Raw genomic sequence first — 16,633 nt, forward strand, 5'->3', positions numbered from 1 at the left:
AATAATGTCAATGTCATGTACAGCTGAAACACAATATTTTTTACATCTTTATCATTCTGTGTGTATAATTAGCCGTACAACAGACCGTCTCCCTCTCACCTGTTTGATTTCAGACTTCAGCTTCCTGATGCCTGTGCGTTCAGTTTTGGTGGCTCCCGTGTGTCCAAGCTCATGGATGGAAATGGCTGGACTGGTGGCCATGGAGTCAATGGGACGCACTTAGAACACACAGAGGATAATGATGATAAAATACAGACAGCAGATCATATTCACTTTCCACTTAGGCTTAATATAGACATAAACTATCATTTTTTACAGACTCACCGCTCCGCTCCACTCCAAACTCTTTACCACTCAAGATGTGATGAAGAAGATTTTTCATGTCTGATGGACTGAGGTTCATTAACCCTTCAGATGCCTCCTCACCTAGCAGGAAGTATCAGAGTGATGACTTATTCAGTGTTCCACACTAAACATGGCGAACAAACAAACATTCACCTAAAAAAAAACCCAAACAAATCAACTGCCCAATTCACTCAAACATTCTAACAAACATTCAATGAAACAAGCAAACAAACATTCAGACATTCCAACATTCAACCTGTAAAATATTCAAACATTCAAGCAATCATTCAATCAAAAGCTCAAACATCCAATCAAATAACATTCAATCAAACAAACATGCAATCCATCAAAAATTCAAGCTTTCACACAAAGATTCAATCAGTTAACCTTCAATTAAAATATACTCAAACAAACAAATACACCTACATATATAGCATTGTATGAAGTTGGTCATTAACAGCACACCCCTGACTCCTAACAGCCCTGGACTTGAGCTGAAGACGTTTCAGTCACTAGTGAAAATCTATACCTCTGATAATCATCATTACCTGAGCACTGGAGACTTCGGGCGAGCTCGGTGGCCATCACCTGCATGATCAGGCCTATCCTCAGGCGCAGCATGTCTCCGAACAGATTCGGCTGGGAGCGCACGTACATGGCTAGGTACACCATGATTTCCTGTGTGAAGCACACACAAGATTATTCTCAAGCTAAAGACTCTTTTCTACATTTTAATTGTCTTCTTTATGAACTACAAGAACAAAACAGACCCACAAGCTAATAACCAGATCTATTTTAATGATCCTCGATACAGTGAACCAGAACAGGAATCATGCCCTAAAGATTAATTTTTCTGTTTTTATAGTCTCCATTGATGGAGAACAGAAACAAGAGCTAGAATATAAAGGGCCATAACTTCTTTTTTATGTCTATTATCGATTTTCTATTTCATACAGTAAATGAGATTTAAACTGAGAAAAAGAGATTTTGTTTCTGTATCATGAATTATATTTCATATATTATGTATTTGAGTAAAAGCTTTATTTATTACAGCCTAAATGCAGCTGATCAGTCAGTGTTGGTGTCTTCACTTGTGCACTAGAGCTAAGAGGCTAATTTAGCTAACAACTAATCTCAGACACCAAACATCTCTGGGCTTGTCATTACATTTGAGCTAAGGAGCAAATTATAGACATTTATGTCTTTAGGTCTTAGCTTTACCTGGGTAAGTACAGCAATGCTTATGTCCTGACCGCTGGCCTCATAGATCAAATTATTCAGTTCTTCAGGTGGGAGAGGTCTTTGAGAATGGATAACAGTGGCGAAATTAAACAATAAAATAAGAAAAGAGAAACATTAAGGGTATTTATCTGTAATTATCTCTCAATGGTAATGAAGAAGAGCACACTCACACAGTGATGACTTTCTCCCTCGGCTCTGGAGGAAGACCCACGGTCAGCTGCTTCTGATGTGAGATCAGATCAGTACAGGCCTGAGGATGAGACATAGGTAAGTTTTAACTAGGCTAGACAGTTCTTGTGTAAAAGGAGAGATTCGATTGGTCAGAAATGGTCAAAACAAAATGTCTTACCTCAGCCAGGACCTCCACCCTCTTCTTCAAGATGCCTGAGATGTACCGAATAAGTCCCCATTCTTTACACGCTCCAGCCTTGACGTAGAGCTCCTCAAGCAGAGCGTGCACTGTGGCTCCCTTCTGCCCCGATATATTCACCATCCACTCTGCACCTCTGAGCATCCCCACAACCGGACCAGCAGAAAATCAGAGAGATTGACCAATAAAGATTAGGAGGCTAATCATTCTATAATTAGATCTGATTACATAAAGATGTGTGAATACTCACTTCATCGCATAGAGGATATATAGAATATCAGCCTGGTCCTGTAACGTGGGGCATTCCTTCAGGTGATTCACGAGCGCCGCAAAGTCTGTGTTGCCCTGAGCATCACGGGGCAGGTGAAGGTCAGGAGCAGAAGCCTGGTCAAACATTTTCACACATGCAAAAATGAAACAGTGACACAAACGTCCAGTAATGTTTTACATAACTGTGTTAAACCTAAAGGGGATCAATTTTCCATTCTGTTCTGAACATGCTCATTTAGACAGAATATACAGTATATTCAATGGATTTAAATCTACTGGACATATTTATAGACGATTCACACAACACTAATATCCCAAAGATACTCACAGTGATACTTACATTACTCAACCTCCCCATTTAAATTAGCTCACACTGAACTGAGCTGGAGTTTACAGTTTGTGATTTTAAGTATTTTTCAGCTTGCCTTGTTTTGTTGAGGAGTGTGATGTTGAGGATGTGGGAGTTCCAGCAGGTTCAGAGACTTCCTGTGTTTGTTCATGATGGGAACCACAGGTAAATACATAGACGCCTCTGAAAATCCAGAAAAAAAAGGTGTCTGAAATAGCAGGGTGCATCATGGAGAGAGCTAAATATCTAAATTTGAAAGGAACCCTACACAGAAGAGCATGCAGCTCTCTGACTTGTTATATTCACTCTGCTTTTTTAATTAACGGAGCATCCCACTGAGAATACTCCTCAATTACAGGATATGAAAATCCAGGCAGACGGTAGCGAGAGAATATAAATCTCATATTTAAAAGTCATTATAATAACACTGAAAGAGATATCAGTGAATAAAGAATGGAGGGATAATGGTTTCAGTAGGAATTTAAGGCTTACTAGGCATGTTACGTCCCTGAACCTGAGCCATGAGGGTGAGGATGTCCCTGGTGGTGTGCTCAGCGCTGAAAACATGGTCCTGCCCCTTCTGGATGGGAGGGAGATGTGACTTTGTGGCCGTGCTCTCCAGGAGGTGGCCGAAGTACTGGTCAAGAACGTCTTTGGAACCTCCTAAAATGGAAACGGAAGAATTAAAGGATTCTAATCCATTCTTTGGAGGATAGAGTGGAAAAGTATTACATTTATGGCATTGAGCAGAAGCCCTTATCCAGAAAGACTTGTAATTTATCTCATTTCATACAGCTGAGGGATTGAGGGTTAAGGGCCTTGCTCAGGGGCCCAGAGGTGGACGCTTGGTGGACCTGGGATTCAAACTCACAACCTTCCCATCAGTAGTCCAACACCACTAAGCTATCACATCCCTCCAAGTATCAATGGCATGAATAGACACTTTGTCATGTTTATATAAGCAATAGCACTATAACAGTCCGTAACAGCACTTGGTGATCCGTGCCATTTTGAATTATGGATATTTTTTCACATAAATAAAGATCGAATTGAAAAACCATTCTAGCCAAGTCTGCTGGACAGATACAAATAATAGAAAAGATCTAGCCTTTGTGGAGATATCCTCTGTATCACAACTCCAACACAGAAACTTTGCTTGATCAGTCTTCTCCTATTATAACTGATCTGCTGTAACTATCTACTAAAGATGCATAGAATATGACTAAATGATTTATACTGAAAAGACAACATGTTCTAAAAAAGATAAAAACTGATCATTTCGTTATGCTTTTAAAGAGACAGAAACGCTCTTCAGGTTATCCGACTGAGAGCAGAGTTGTGTTTCAGGAGCTCACGTAAGAAAAATCGTGTGTGTATCTGCCTTCTGCTTTAGTCCACACTCACACTGGGGACATACTTGGAGCACTGCACTGATACTGACACAGTGACATTACTATAAAATGGACACTATGGTCATTTCTCATCTCTCCTTATTGCTTTATTTAAAGCAGAGTGATGTGAAGGAGTACAGACAAAAACATGCAAATTTCTAACAAAGAAATACAATGAGATATATAAAATAAGTAAATATATATATATATCAAAGCTTCATCTCCTTCAGCTTTTTGCACCAGACATCAGAAATAAAATGAAAAGTAAAATACCACTGCTGGAAAAACGATGAACTTTATCTTCATCTTCGTCATAGTCATCTTCTTCCTCTTCTTCTTCGAGGTTCTCCTCTGAGTCAGCGTCCATGAAGGTGAGCTTGGTGTGGAAGGAGGTAGTAAGGAATGAGGAGAGGTTTGCCATCTGAACTCTACAGACCAGAGAGACACTGTGAAGTACTGCAATAATGTGGAACATGGGAACTGAAATCATCTGCAGTGTTTTCTGACCTCACTCCTGCAAAATAGCCATCCTGGAGCTTTCTCAAAGTGGACAGGATGCAAGGATCGATGCTTTCCCCGTCCTCCACTATAACAAGAGACACAGAGATCTTACGTCCTCATTTCAGGTGGATCAGAATGGGATTTGAGGTTTTATATAAAATTTGCATGTATAACTGTAATCTTATCCCTCTATTACCCAGCATGCTTTGTGTAATCGGGAAGGTGAGTGTGGGTCTTCCTGTCATACGCCAACAGGAAGAGAGGTAGGCTAGCTCGGTCCTCAGCATCTCCACGATCATCTGATTGTCCAGAGCCAGGTAGAAATGATGCTGGTCAATAAACTGAAGAGAAAAGAAGAGATAAAAATCACTATTTCCTGTTTTATTTTATCTTCTTTTATTCTACTCTCAGCTATAAGCAGGGTTAATAAGTGAAACTAACATGTATTATGGTTGCAATGTAGAATAGTTTAATCATTTTGGATCAAATCATTTAAATATTTGATTTAATAAATGTGAGGTTTTCTGAGTCAATATTAAATATCTGTTTAATTTTTTCCAGATTATATCTAAAGAAATGAAGACATGTATGATATGATAGAAGCTCATCTTAACTTGGCCAGAAGTGGGCTGAAATGATTTATTTACTAAATCGGTCAAATAATTCTAATAAATAATTATGATTTCAATAATAATAATAATAATAATAATAATAATCCTTAATACACAATAAAAATATAAATAGAAAATTCCAGAAATACAGTTAATATTCATAATTAAATTGTACACCAATCTGAGTAACATGATATCTAATGCGCTCCATCCGGGACAACAAACTCTTTCTGTGAGTACAATAAATATTTCAGAGAGAGAGAGAGAGAGAGAGAGAGAGAGAGAGAGAGCGCAATAATAACATGGTTATTACTTTATTATTAGAACTGTTTTATTTTATTACAAGTTATTGTTAATATTAATTGTTCATATTATTGTAACCAATAATCAATATATTTCAGGAGTGAGCTTTCGACAGCATTATAAATGTGTTATTACCTGTGGGGTGAAGGTGTAGGTACGATTCCTTATCTCATAGAACTTGGAAGTCCCCAGAACACCAATGTGTCGATAGGGCCGTCCAGTCAGATTCAGCTTCCTGCAGTTTCCTGTGCACATGAAATTGAGTGAAGAGTCAAGTGTGTTGTGTGTAGTACATATTCACACTCCTGAGGCCACTTCCCACACACACACACATTTCTGTATAAAGAAATATTTAACAGGAAGTTGTTAATATATACGCAGCATTTTGGATACAGCAGGTATCAATGTTAGTAACATAACCAACAAACACAGGAACTGCGCTGCATCTTTACCCAGCTTGACATAGATGTAGCTCAGAATACGAGCTGGCAGGATTCGGATGGGCCGGACGTCAGCGACACTCTGCACCTCAATCCCATTATCCCTCAGCAGTGCCTGGATCTCCTCCGTCTCTGCTACTACACTGACTACAAGAAAAAAACACTGGTCTGGAGAACCCGGCTGTTTGAACATAGCAGCAAATGTACACTTGGGATTTAGATTAAGATTAACAACAAGGGTTTGTTTACCTTGAACAACAACATCAGGTTTAAATCCAGTGGAGAACCGTCTGTTTAGAGGATCTATCTCTCCAGGAGCAAGAAATCCCTGATTGGATTAATAAATTAGAAAGATAGTGATGCATTAAAACCTGCACAGCATGACTAGAGGACTACACGGCTGTAAGGAATATACACTATCTTGCCAAAAGTATTGGGACACCCCTCCAAATCATTGAGTTCAGGTGTTGTTTTTCAGGAGTTGGACTCAGCCTCTTAGTTCCAATGAAAGGAACTCTTAATGCTTCAGCTTCATACCAAGACAATTTCATGCTCCCAACTTTTTTGGAACAGTTTGGAGATGACCCCTTCCTGTTCCACCCCATAAAACACCTTTGGGATGAATTTGAGTGGAGACTGCGAGGTCTTCTCGTCCAACATCAGTGCCTGACCTCACAAATACGCTTCTAGAGGAACGGTCAAAAATTCCCATGAACACACTCCTAAACCCTCTGGAAAGCCTTCCCAGAAGAGTTGAAGCAGTTATATCCTGCAAAGGGTGGGACAACTCCATATTACATTCATGTTCAAGAATTCAAGAGAGAGATGTCCCAGGTTTGATCTGTCTCACAGTCTCCACTCTAATTCATCCCAAAGGTGTTCTATGGGGTTGAGGTCAGGACTCTGTGCAGGCCAGTCAAGTTCCTCCACACCAAACTCACTCATCCATGTCTTTATGGAGTCACTGGTGTGCAGTCATGTTGGAACAGGAAGGGGTCATCCCCAAACTGTTCCCACAAAGCATGAAATTGTCCAAAATGTCTTGGTTTGAAGCGGAAGCATTAAGAGTTCCTTTCACTGGAACTAAGGGGCCGAGCCCGCTCAGGTGTCCCAAAACTTTTGGCAACATAGTGTATGTGTATAAATATATATATATATATATGTTACGCATGTGAGCTGCTGTACCTCGACTAGCAGGCTGCTCAGGATGTAGAGAGACTGTCCCCATAAGTGAGGCAGTTGGCCTGTGGTCACTCGCTCCACACTGTGAGGGTTCCTGTACTCTTCATCAACCTGAAACAACACAAATACACCTCTACACCTCTTCTGCTGTGATAATAAATAAAAAACCCTATGCTGGTCATTCTACTTTGTTTCAGCACTGGGTTTCCAATTTGTAGAACACACTGACTCAGTTACAGGGCATACACACAATTATATACAAAGAGAGAGAGAGAAAATATTTCCTCTACACACACTCACACACACTCACCTTGTCAGGAGGTACAGCATAAAGCTCAGGCATCAGCCGGATGCCATGTTTAGCTCGGATCAAGACACCCTCCAGAGCCTCCCTGTATTCCTGCACCTGAGCAGTTACAATAGCGTTAATAATGACCACGTACTGCCCCCTTGTGGACACTGACAAACACTACAGCACAGTCAGCACAGATTTACTCATATCTCCTCCATAACTCCTGTCACCTCAGTAAAAGCACATAAAAATGGTGAAATAATCAAGTGTATACCTGTACATGATCCCCGTTAAAAACACCATCCAGTATGAGATAAGTCCAAAAGACTGGCCATTCACATTCAATATTCTCAAACAGCTTCAGTTCTGCCGGGTCGTAATGCAGCCGAGACGGATCCTGAAAGCATTTTAGCAAAATATAACCGAGATCAGATTTTTACACAGACACAAAAACCAGAGAGACAACCTCCTGACTAATCCATGGAGATGCTGTTATTTACACGTAACTACAACATGCCACTGTATGCTCTGTGTTGTATAAGTGCTAGTGTTTATATCCTGTGACTCTCAACCACACCACAGTTACACACTGGTTAAGAAACAGAAACTCAACACTTTTTCTTACCTCTTTCGGGGTCTTGTAGCCATCTCTAATAAAGCGGCAGCACCCGTAACGTCCCTACAATTTGATGAGAAAGTGTTATATTTAAGCAGCCATTTGTCTGACACACTAATGAGGGGGTACCAACCCATCACAGGACACACACACACACACACACAGAGGGAACAATTCAGAAATGCCAATCAGCCTACAGCGCATGTCTTTGGATTTGGGGGAGGAAACTGGAGTACCTGGAGGAAACCGGGAGAGCATGCTAACCACCCAATCTTACTTATTTTGTTGTGTTTTGTTAGAATACCTCAGGTTTACTCTAACTAGAAATATAATGGAGGAGACAAAAGCGGTGTACCTGCAGTTTGGAAATGATTTCACCCTTAGTGATGTTGACCAGGTCAGCATCTTCAACTGCAAACGCAGGGAAGGAGATGACCGAGAGCAGACCTGCATCGATCTCCTTGGACGTAGAGGCTCGAGGCAGCATGGAGCACAGGATTGACTGGAAACAGATCATCATTTAGGAATGGTTTAACAGTGCATGGTGGTAAAATAGTTCATGTTCCTAATGTATCTGCTAACCTCAAAGCAACAAAGCAAATCATTTTTTTTTTCAATTTTGACATGAATTTCAGAAGTTTAGTGTATTACCTGGCAGTGCTCCACTTCATCTGGTAGAACGTGGATCACGGATTTCGGGCTTCCGTGAGCTCCAAACAGGTCAAGTTCATCAATGGCCTCCAGAGCAGCCTGAAGAACATATTACACGTATAAAGAAAGTATGATATTGTGATTAAATGAATCCCAGTGCTATTTTAAACATAATAATACATATCATTTTTATGCTATATTATTTTTTTTTGTATTGACTTTGGTCAAATTTTAATTGTTTTATTATTATTTTTGTAAAATACTGACACCATTGTTGACTTTAATGCCTCCACAACTTTAACAACTTTAACAGAAGCTCCACTTCTGTTAATTTTTTTAATGCAGCTCTACTATATGGCTCTCATGCAGAAGCTGAATATTGGGGTTTAAAGTATTGTGTATCATGCTGTTATTGTTTTCTGTCACATCCTCATACATCTTCTTCTTTGGGCTTTTCCCTTCAGGGGTCGCCACAGCGAATCATCTCTCTCCACCCATCCCTATCTTCTGCATCCTCAACACTTACACCCACTCACATCACATCCTCATGCATCATATAAAGAAAAAGAAAAGGAGAGGATGTGCAGGTATAGGAAAATAAAGACAGGGTGCTGTGAAGAAACTCAACTCCGAGGATTATTTTCCAACAGCAGAGCCTTCTGTAGTGTTTTAATCATCTCACACTACAGCAATCTGCCAGCACCAGGGCTATCACTTACAACTATAAATCACTGTTTCCTCACCAGATTCTTTTAACGCAACAAAAATATTCCACTTGTCATGTTATTGTGAATCAGAAAGCTTTACTGTGTCAGAAAGTTATAACTGTGCCTCTGTTATAAAACACTGACACTGGAGACTCCTTCAAAAATGCTAAATAAAAATCTCTTTACAGAAAACCTCAGTTATTGTGTTTAAGTGATCATTCAGGTCTCTGTGAATTAATAATACTCACTTGTGATCAGATTTGAGAATTATACAGAAACAGACACGAAAATACGATAGAATATCAGAGTATTATTCCTGGAGCTGGAAATAGTAAATTAGTAGTATGACTAGTATGAGGTTTTTTTCATGATCATTCATGGCATTAGTTAAAGGAACAGAGGAATGGTGGAGTTCAGTATGATGAAAGCTGAAATTTAACACCGATATGCTGGACTCAAAACCGTGAAGAACTAATGGACTGCTCGTTATTGTGAAAATGACCACATGTCCCTGTCATAGACGACTCGGTCAATTCCCTGTAGGAACACCAGGGGGCGTTCCAGCAGAGGTTTGTTTATATCCTGTGTTATATGTCTGCTTTCCCCACCCCAACCTTAGCCCGTACCCGCCTCTGCACACCTGTCCCTCCTGTCTCACTAATTACCTCCCCAGTTTATCCCAGTTGTCTTGTGTGTGTTGTTTGAGTCCTCGTCATCGTGTGCTGTTTGTTACTCAATATTGTTGTTTTTTGTTTCTTGTTCTGTATTTTAGTTCCTAGTTCTGCCCTAATGTTTTCCGGTGTCTGTTCATTTTGTTATTTTATAATAAACCCCTGTCTGATGTCTATTCCTGCACTTGGGTCTGATTTTTCCCCACCTGGCAACCCGTGTCCTGACAGCCGCGGTCAGCAGACCCTCGCGTCCTACCTTAGCCATTCCGATAGAGCTCCCGTTTAACTCAGCAATCCCCTGATTTGTCTTGTCTCCTCTCTCCCACATGCCATAATCCTACAGACACACAAACAATGTTGTTATCCACACCATCCACTGAAAAGCAGGTTTAATGGACGTGTTGAAGAATCTGTTCAACTTACTGCCACTTTATAAGCAGCCTCGATGTAGAACACCAAGTTCTGTATAAAAGCCACTTCATCCAGGTTGGATATGATACGCAGGCCTGGAACAGGGATAAAAAAACATTTATTAATGTGTAATAACAAGAGAAGAGACCTCACAGAAACAACTCGAGCGACTTGATTAAAGGACAGTAACGAGCCTTTGATTTAAAGTCTTTAAGTAAATTTAAGTAAATGTTTAAACTTTTACATTTCTTAAACTGTGTAAAAGTCAGGAACTGGGAGAGTGAAACCTGTAACCTGTACATAATCAGCAGAAATGACATAAACCATTTCCACTTTTAAAAAAATGAAGATTTAATTTTGTCTGAGTTTAATGAGAAATTTAATCCAACAGCTTGCACTCACTTGAATATTATACAGTACATGACAAGAAACAAATGATCTACTGATTTTATCATTTTAACACATTTACTGGTTTATTCCGAGCCTCTTATAATACAGCTGGGGAAGAACTGGAGCGATTATAACATGTCTATTACAGCTGGGGAAGAACTGGAGCGATTATAACATGTCTATTACAGCTGGGAAGAACTGGAGCGATTATAACATGTCTATTACAGCTGGGGAAGAACTGGAGCAATTATAACATGTCTATTACAGCTGGGGAAGAACTGGGGCAATTATAACATGTCTATTACAGCTGGGGAAGAACTGCAGCGATTATAACATGTCTATTACAGCTGGGAAGAACTGGGGCGATTATAACATGTCTATTACAGCTGGGAAGAACTGGGGCGATTATAACATGTCTATTACAGCTGGGGAAGAACTGGGGCAATTATAACATGTCTATTACAGCTGGGGAAGAACTGCAGTGATTATAACATGTCTATTACAGCTGGGAAGAACTGGGGCGATTATAACATGTCTATTACAGCTGGGAAGAACTGGGGCGATTATAACATGTCTATTACAGCTGGGGAAGAACTGGAGCGATTATAACATGTCTATTACAGCTGGGAAGAACTGGAGCGATTATAACATGTCTATTACAGCTGGGGAAGAACTGGAGCAATTATAACATGTCTATTACAGCTGGGGAAGAACTGGAGCAATTATAACATGTCTATTACAGCTGGGGAAGAACTGGAGCAATTATAACATGTCTATTACAGCTGGGGAAGAACTGGGGCGATTATAACATGTCTATTACAGCTGGGGAAGAACTGGAGCGATTATAACATGTCTATTAAAGCTGGGGAAGAACTGGAGCGATTATAACATGTCTATTACAGCTGGGGAAGAACTGGAGCGATTATAACATGTCTATTACAGCTGGGAAGAACTGGGGCGATTATAACATGTCTATTACAGCTGGGGAAGAACTGGAGCAATTATAACATGTCTATTACAGCTGGGGAAGAACTGGGGCGATTATAACATGTCTATTACAGCTGGGGAAGAACTGGGGCGATTATAACATGTCTATTACAGCTGGGGAAGAACTGGGGCGATTATAACATGTCTATTACAGCTGGGGAAGAACTGGAGCGATTATAACATGTCTATTAAAGCTGGGGAAGAACTGGAGCGATTATAACGTCTATTACAGCTGGGGAAGAACTGGAGCGATTATAACATGTCTATTACAGCTGGGAAGAACTGGGGCGATTATAACATGTCTATTACAGCTGGGGAAGAACTGGAGCAATTATAACATGTCTATTACAGCTGGGGAAGAACTGGGGCGATTATAAGAAGAACTGGAGCGATTATAACATGTCTATTACAGCTGGGAAGAACTGGAGCGATTATAACATGTCTATTACAGCTGGGGAAGAACTGGAGCAATTATAACATGTCTATTACAGCTGGGAAGAACTGGAGCGATTATAACATGTCTATTACAGCTGGGGAAGAACTGGAGCAATTATAACATGTCTATTACAGCTGGGGAAGAACTGGAGCAATTATAACATGTCTATTACAGCTGGGAAGAACTGGGGCGATTATAACATGTCTATTACAGCTGGGGAAGAACTGGAGCAATTATAACATGTCTATTACAGCTGGGGAAGAACTGGGGCGATTATAAGAAGAACTGGCGCGATTATAACATGTCTATTACAGCTGGGAAGAACTGGAGCGATTATAACATGTCTATTACAGCTGGGGAAGAACTGGAGCAATTATAACATGTCTATTACAGCTGGGAAGAACTGGAGCGATTATAACATGTCTATTACAGCTGGGGAAGAACTGGAGCAATTATAACATGTCTATTACAGCTGGGAAGAACTGGGGCGATTATAACATGTCTATTACAGCTGGGGAAGAACTGGAACGATTATAACATTTATTACTTCACTTTCCTTCTCTGTTTGAAAAAACCTGAGTTTTCAGAGTTTGCGCAAGCTTCTGCTGTTGGCAAGACTAACAGAAACGACACACATCTTCTCCCATTTTCAGAAAAAACTGCAGTGGATTCAGAACGCATACGGACACTGCTTTTTAAAATCAGATAAAATCATGGATAAAGTATCAGATTCAGATATCAAGATATTATCCCACATGATATCAGACCTACACAATTCATCAATGAAAATGAGCTACATGCAAATATAGAATGATTTTGTTTTGTTTTGTGATCTAATTCAGTGCAATTTATTTGTATAGCGCTTTTAACACTGGTCATTGTCTCAGAGCAGCTTTCCAGAAACACAGAATAAAAATGATTGTTACTTAAGTTTTAAGTTACTATTTTATCCCTAATGAGAAGCCTGAGGGGATGGTGGTGAGGAAAAACTCCCTGAGATGATCTGAGGAAGAAACCTGGAGAGGAACCAGGCTCAGAAGGGAACCTCATCTGGGTAACACTGGACACTAAATAAATCCACACAGCGATACACTTCTGTAAAGACCTACAGCACAGTAATCTACATGATGGTGTGTGGAAAGTGTGACCACTGTTTGTAGGTTTGTCCTCACCAGAAGCCGTCATCTGTGCCAGCATCAGCAAATACAGTGACGTGGCGTCTACCTGCAGGTGCCCCCACTGGTCATCGCCGACCACTGTAGCACAGGTGGACGTATCGTACTTGGCGTGCAGGCAGTCCTTGGTGCTCTGTGTGTGTTTAAACTTCTCCACCTTGTCCATCTGCCATGTCCACATGACCATGTTATTTTCTCACAGACGAGTGTAATCATACAGAACAAGTGTGTCTTCTCAGCCTTACCTGTCTCATCATGCACTGCAGCAGCCCTTGCATCAGCTTGACCACAGTCTGTGGAACAAACAAACATAGTTAAAGGAGTGTATTTTTATCTTTAGATAGCAAAGAGCCCTGTGAGGTAAAGTGACATTGCAGTAAAAATGCTGACAAGGTTTCCACCTTTCCCCCAACCAGAGTAAACATCTGTCCATTAGTCCACTTTTCTGCAGCCCTTTATTGTACACAGGGTCACCAGAAACGTGGATTCTTTCCCAGGGGACATGGGCACAAGGCAGGGGACACCTTGGAGTGGATGCCTACCCATGTAAGGGCACAATCACTCACACACACACACACACACACCACTGACCCACTACAGACAATTCAGAGATGAGAGTCAGTTCAGGACAGTGGGAGGAAACCCAGAAGAAACCCCTGTAGCTTGTGAAGAACATACTCAAGGTGGATGATGGAATCAATCCCAAAGCCCAAGGCAAACATACTGACCACTAAGCCACTGTGTCCCTAGCAGCTGAACCCCGGAAATATAAAACATATGGCATATAGAGTTGAGGAAAAGGAGCACAGCTGAGGGGTGTGTCTAATTTCTGACCCTTAAAAATGTAAATAAAAATCATAAATCAAAACTATACAGATGTATTAAATAAACAGATGTGTGTAGTTCTGAAATATCTTACAGAGCCCTGGACCGTGCGGTGAAATTATGCGTGGACGAAATGACAAAATCTTACAGTACTAGAAGACATGTCTACAATTCATGCGTTATAGAATATCACCACATACAATATCACAATGTGTGTACCGTTATTACATTATTATTACTAAATTAATAATCTTATTCAACTCTGAAAATCAGATCAATTAAAAAATGCACAATATTTGACATTCTACATTTTTAACTGCTGAGTATATAACTAACATCAACTCAACTGGATTTAATCAGATTCTGCAATTGTTCTAGAAACAAAAACACCCAAGATACCTCTTTTTACTGGGAAAATTTTATCACAGTATTATCTTTGGGGAGCTGGCAGCTCAAGTGGTTTAGGCTCTGGGTTGTTGACAGGAAGGCACCACCCCAGCACCACCAAGCTGCCCCTAACCCACCCTATTCCAGGGGCACTGCATCATGGCTGACCCTGTGCTCTGACCACAACCACCATGGATGAGATATGTGAAGATGAATTTCACTGTGCAGTAATGTACATTTTATAAATCTATAAAATATAAATATAAATATGTCATTTGGCACAGCTTCACTGGAAATGCATCTTAATATTGGATCGTTCTATTTTAGATTCGTTCACCTGTTCCAACTCGTAGGCCTTGGCCTTGTCCTCATCACGGTCAGCATTCTTGCGATAGGCCATTCCCAGTCCCCATACTGCCAGAATGCTGTAAACATTGTCCCTGACCCAGGCATCTTTCTGCTGCGCACTGGCCGGGAGCAAACCTGTCACTGGATTCTACACACACACATTATTAATTACGTGTATTATTATTATTATTATTATTATTATTATTATTATTATTCCTGACTGAGATGCAGCAAGTCGTATCCTGAAATTAATCTAGGTGTGAACAGAAACCTCACACATGATCAGATACAACCAGACTTCCATTATTCATTCTCATTCTCTCTCTCTCTCTCTCTCTCTCTCTCTCTCTCTCACTCTCACCTCCCTCACTCGGCTCTAGCAGATCGAGTTCCTAAGCCGGGTCTCTGTATCGTATAGCTGCTTTCCATTCAGGAAATATGAGTCCAGTGTTTACTGTCTCTACAAAATCTACAGAGTATTTTCATTTATACGGCACGGTGACTGAGAAGAAAAACTCTCTTCTCTTTTCAGGAACTAGATTTTAAATTGTTTAATTGGGTTTTTTTAAGCAGGTGATATAACACAACTTCTCTTGGAAAACACTTCAATACAATTAACAGATTATTAACACCAACAGATTAACAATAAATAGAATAAAACTGATTTTTAATCGAAGCCAATGATTTCCTTTAAAGTTTTCTGTAGAATACTACAAGTATAGAAATAAATAATGAAATAAATAGCTCTGCTCTGTAGAGGAATCGCTGTGGGTCAGTTGATGTGAATCTGCTCCTCGGTTCCTCTCCAGAAGGTGACCTTTGTCCAGAAGCTGTTTATTTTTGGATCATGGCTCCAGCTGATTAATCATCCTTTAATAATTATTATCTATTAAAGCTTTTCATGAAGTTACAGAAATCATCCCACGTCCTATAGACACTGAGTGTGCTCTGTTTATTTAAAATGTAAAGTTAATGAGAGACTCAGTGTGTTCTAAAGAGGATTAAAGTGAACTTGCCTGGTAGCACAGGATGGTCTCATGGACGAGTCTAGCGAACGCATCCAGCCGGACTCCTGAATTACTCCTGCTCCGCATCTCGCTTTTTATTTCCCTCTGCCCTGGTCATCCGAGCAATAAACCTTCGTCTCTTCGTCTTTGGAGAGAGGAGAGATGAGAGAATGTGTTTTAGGTGACTGACCGGTCACTTCATTGCTGGTAATCCTCTAACCTCAAGCGGTTAGACGGGCAAAAAATGACGACAAGCCAAATAAGCATCACGTCCACTAAAGAGGACACTGGTCATGTTTTTTTAAAGGCTCTTAAACCATGATGATTAGTTCAGTCCTCGACACACTGGACTCTTCACTGGACACACCGCCCATGGAGATGTGCAATAGGCCATATCACTGTTTACATAGGGACTCTTACTGTAAAGTGGGAAAAAAGAGGAAGTGTCTTCTTGTTGTTGTTGATGATTGTTACTTCTTGTCTGAAGTATGACGAAACGATTTACGGCAGTTTATTTTTACGGCAGGTATTAATAATACTGTTGTTATAATTCTAATAATAATAATAATAATAATAATAATAATAATAATAATAATAATACAGTATACTGTTATAATGTGCTGGTGGCAGCAAATCCGCGCATGCGCAGTACATATCGTGTACAGCTCGAGTAGTGACAGTGATGTATAACCTCGTTTCTAAATCCGCGTTATATTTGTTATATAT

General features: G+C 40.2%; 1 protein-coding gene across 3 annotated transcripts in view; it reads right to left on the reverse strand.

Annotated features, from left to right (window-relative positions):
- phka2 (phosphorylase kinase, alpha 2 (liver)) overlaps window positions 1–16,633 on the reverse strand; it is a 23,689-nt gene that overhangs the window by 4,627 nt on the left and 2,429 nt on the right. Inside the window, exons 2-28 of one of the 3 annotated variants that reach the window (XM_058400418.1) lie at window positions 15,917–16,052; window positions 14,890–15,048; window positions 13,586–13,633; window positions 13,338–13,506; window positions 10,365–10,447; window positions 10,198–10,278; window positions 8,564–8,662; window positions 8,268–8,414; window positions 7,922–7,975; window positions 7,571–7,693; window positions 7,315–7,410; window positions 7,008–7,115; window positions 6,072–6,150; window positions 5,835–5,969; window positions 5,518–5,627; window positions 4,665–4,809; window positions 4,475–4,553; window positions 4,241–4,395; window positions 3,069–3,239; window positions 2,653–2,759; window positions 2,208–2,341; window positions 1,937–2,093; window positions 1,758–1,837; window positions 1,567–1,645; window positions 894–1,023; window positions 325–426; window positions 100–218 (exon numbers count right to left, since the gene is read on the reverse strand). In XM_058400418.1, the coding sequence (XP_058256401.1) occupies window positions 100–218; window positions 325–426; window positions 894–1,023; window positions 1,567–1,645; window positions 1,758–1,837; window positions 1,937–2,093; window positions 2,208–2,341; window positions 2,653–2,759; window positions 3,069–3,239; window positions 4,241–4,395; window positions 4,475–4,553; window positions 4,665–4,809; window positions 5,518–5,627; window positions 5,835–5,969; window positions 6,072–6,150; window positions 7,008–7,115; window positions 7,315–7,410; window positions 7,571–7,693; window positions 7,922–7,975; window positions 8,268–8,414; window positions 8,564–8,662; window positions 10,198–10,278; window positions 10,365–10,447; window positions 13,338–13,506; window positions 13,586–13,633; window positions 14,890–15,048; window positions 15,917–15,994 (3,027 nt within the window). In that variant the 5' untranslated portion in view covers window positions 15,995–16,052. Of the gene's footprint in view, window positions 1–99; window positions 219–324; window positions 427–893; window positions 1,024–1,566; window positions 1,646–1,757; window positions 1,838–1,936; window positions 2,094–2,207; window positions 2,342–2,652; window positions 2,760–3,068; window positions 3,240–4,240; window positions 4,396–4,474; window positions 4,554–4,664; window positions 4,810–5,517; window positions 5,628–5,834; window positions 5,970–6,071; window positions 6,151–7,007; window positions 7,116–7,314; window positions 7,411–7,570; window positions 7,694–7,921; window positions 7,976–8,267; window positions 8,415–8,563; window positions 8,663–10,197; window positions 10,279–10,364; window positions 10,448–13,337; window positions 13,507–13,585; window positions 13,634–14,889; window positions 15,049–15,916; window positions 16,319–16,633 lie in introns of those variants that run through there. The other 2 variants (XM_058400419.1, XM_058400420.1) reach the window with 2 other exon arrangements.

Source organism: Hemibagrus wyckioides, linkage group LG10, assembly GCF_019097595.1.
Source record: "Hemibagrus wyckioides isolate EC202008001 linkage group LG10, SWU_Hwy_1.0, whole genome shotgun sequence".
Taxonomy (NCBI): Eukaryota; Metazoa; Chordata; class Actinopteri; order Siluriformes; family Bagridae; genus Hemibagrus; species Hemibagrus wyckioides.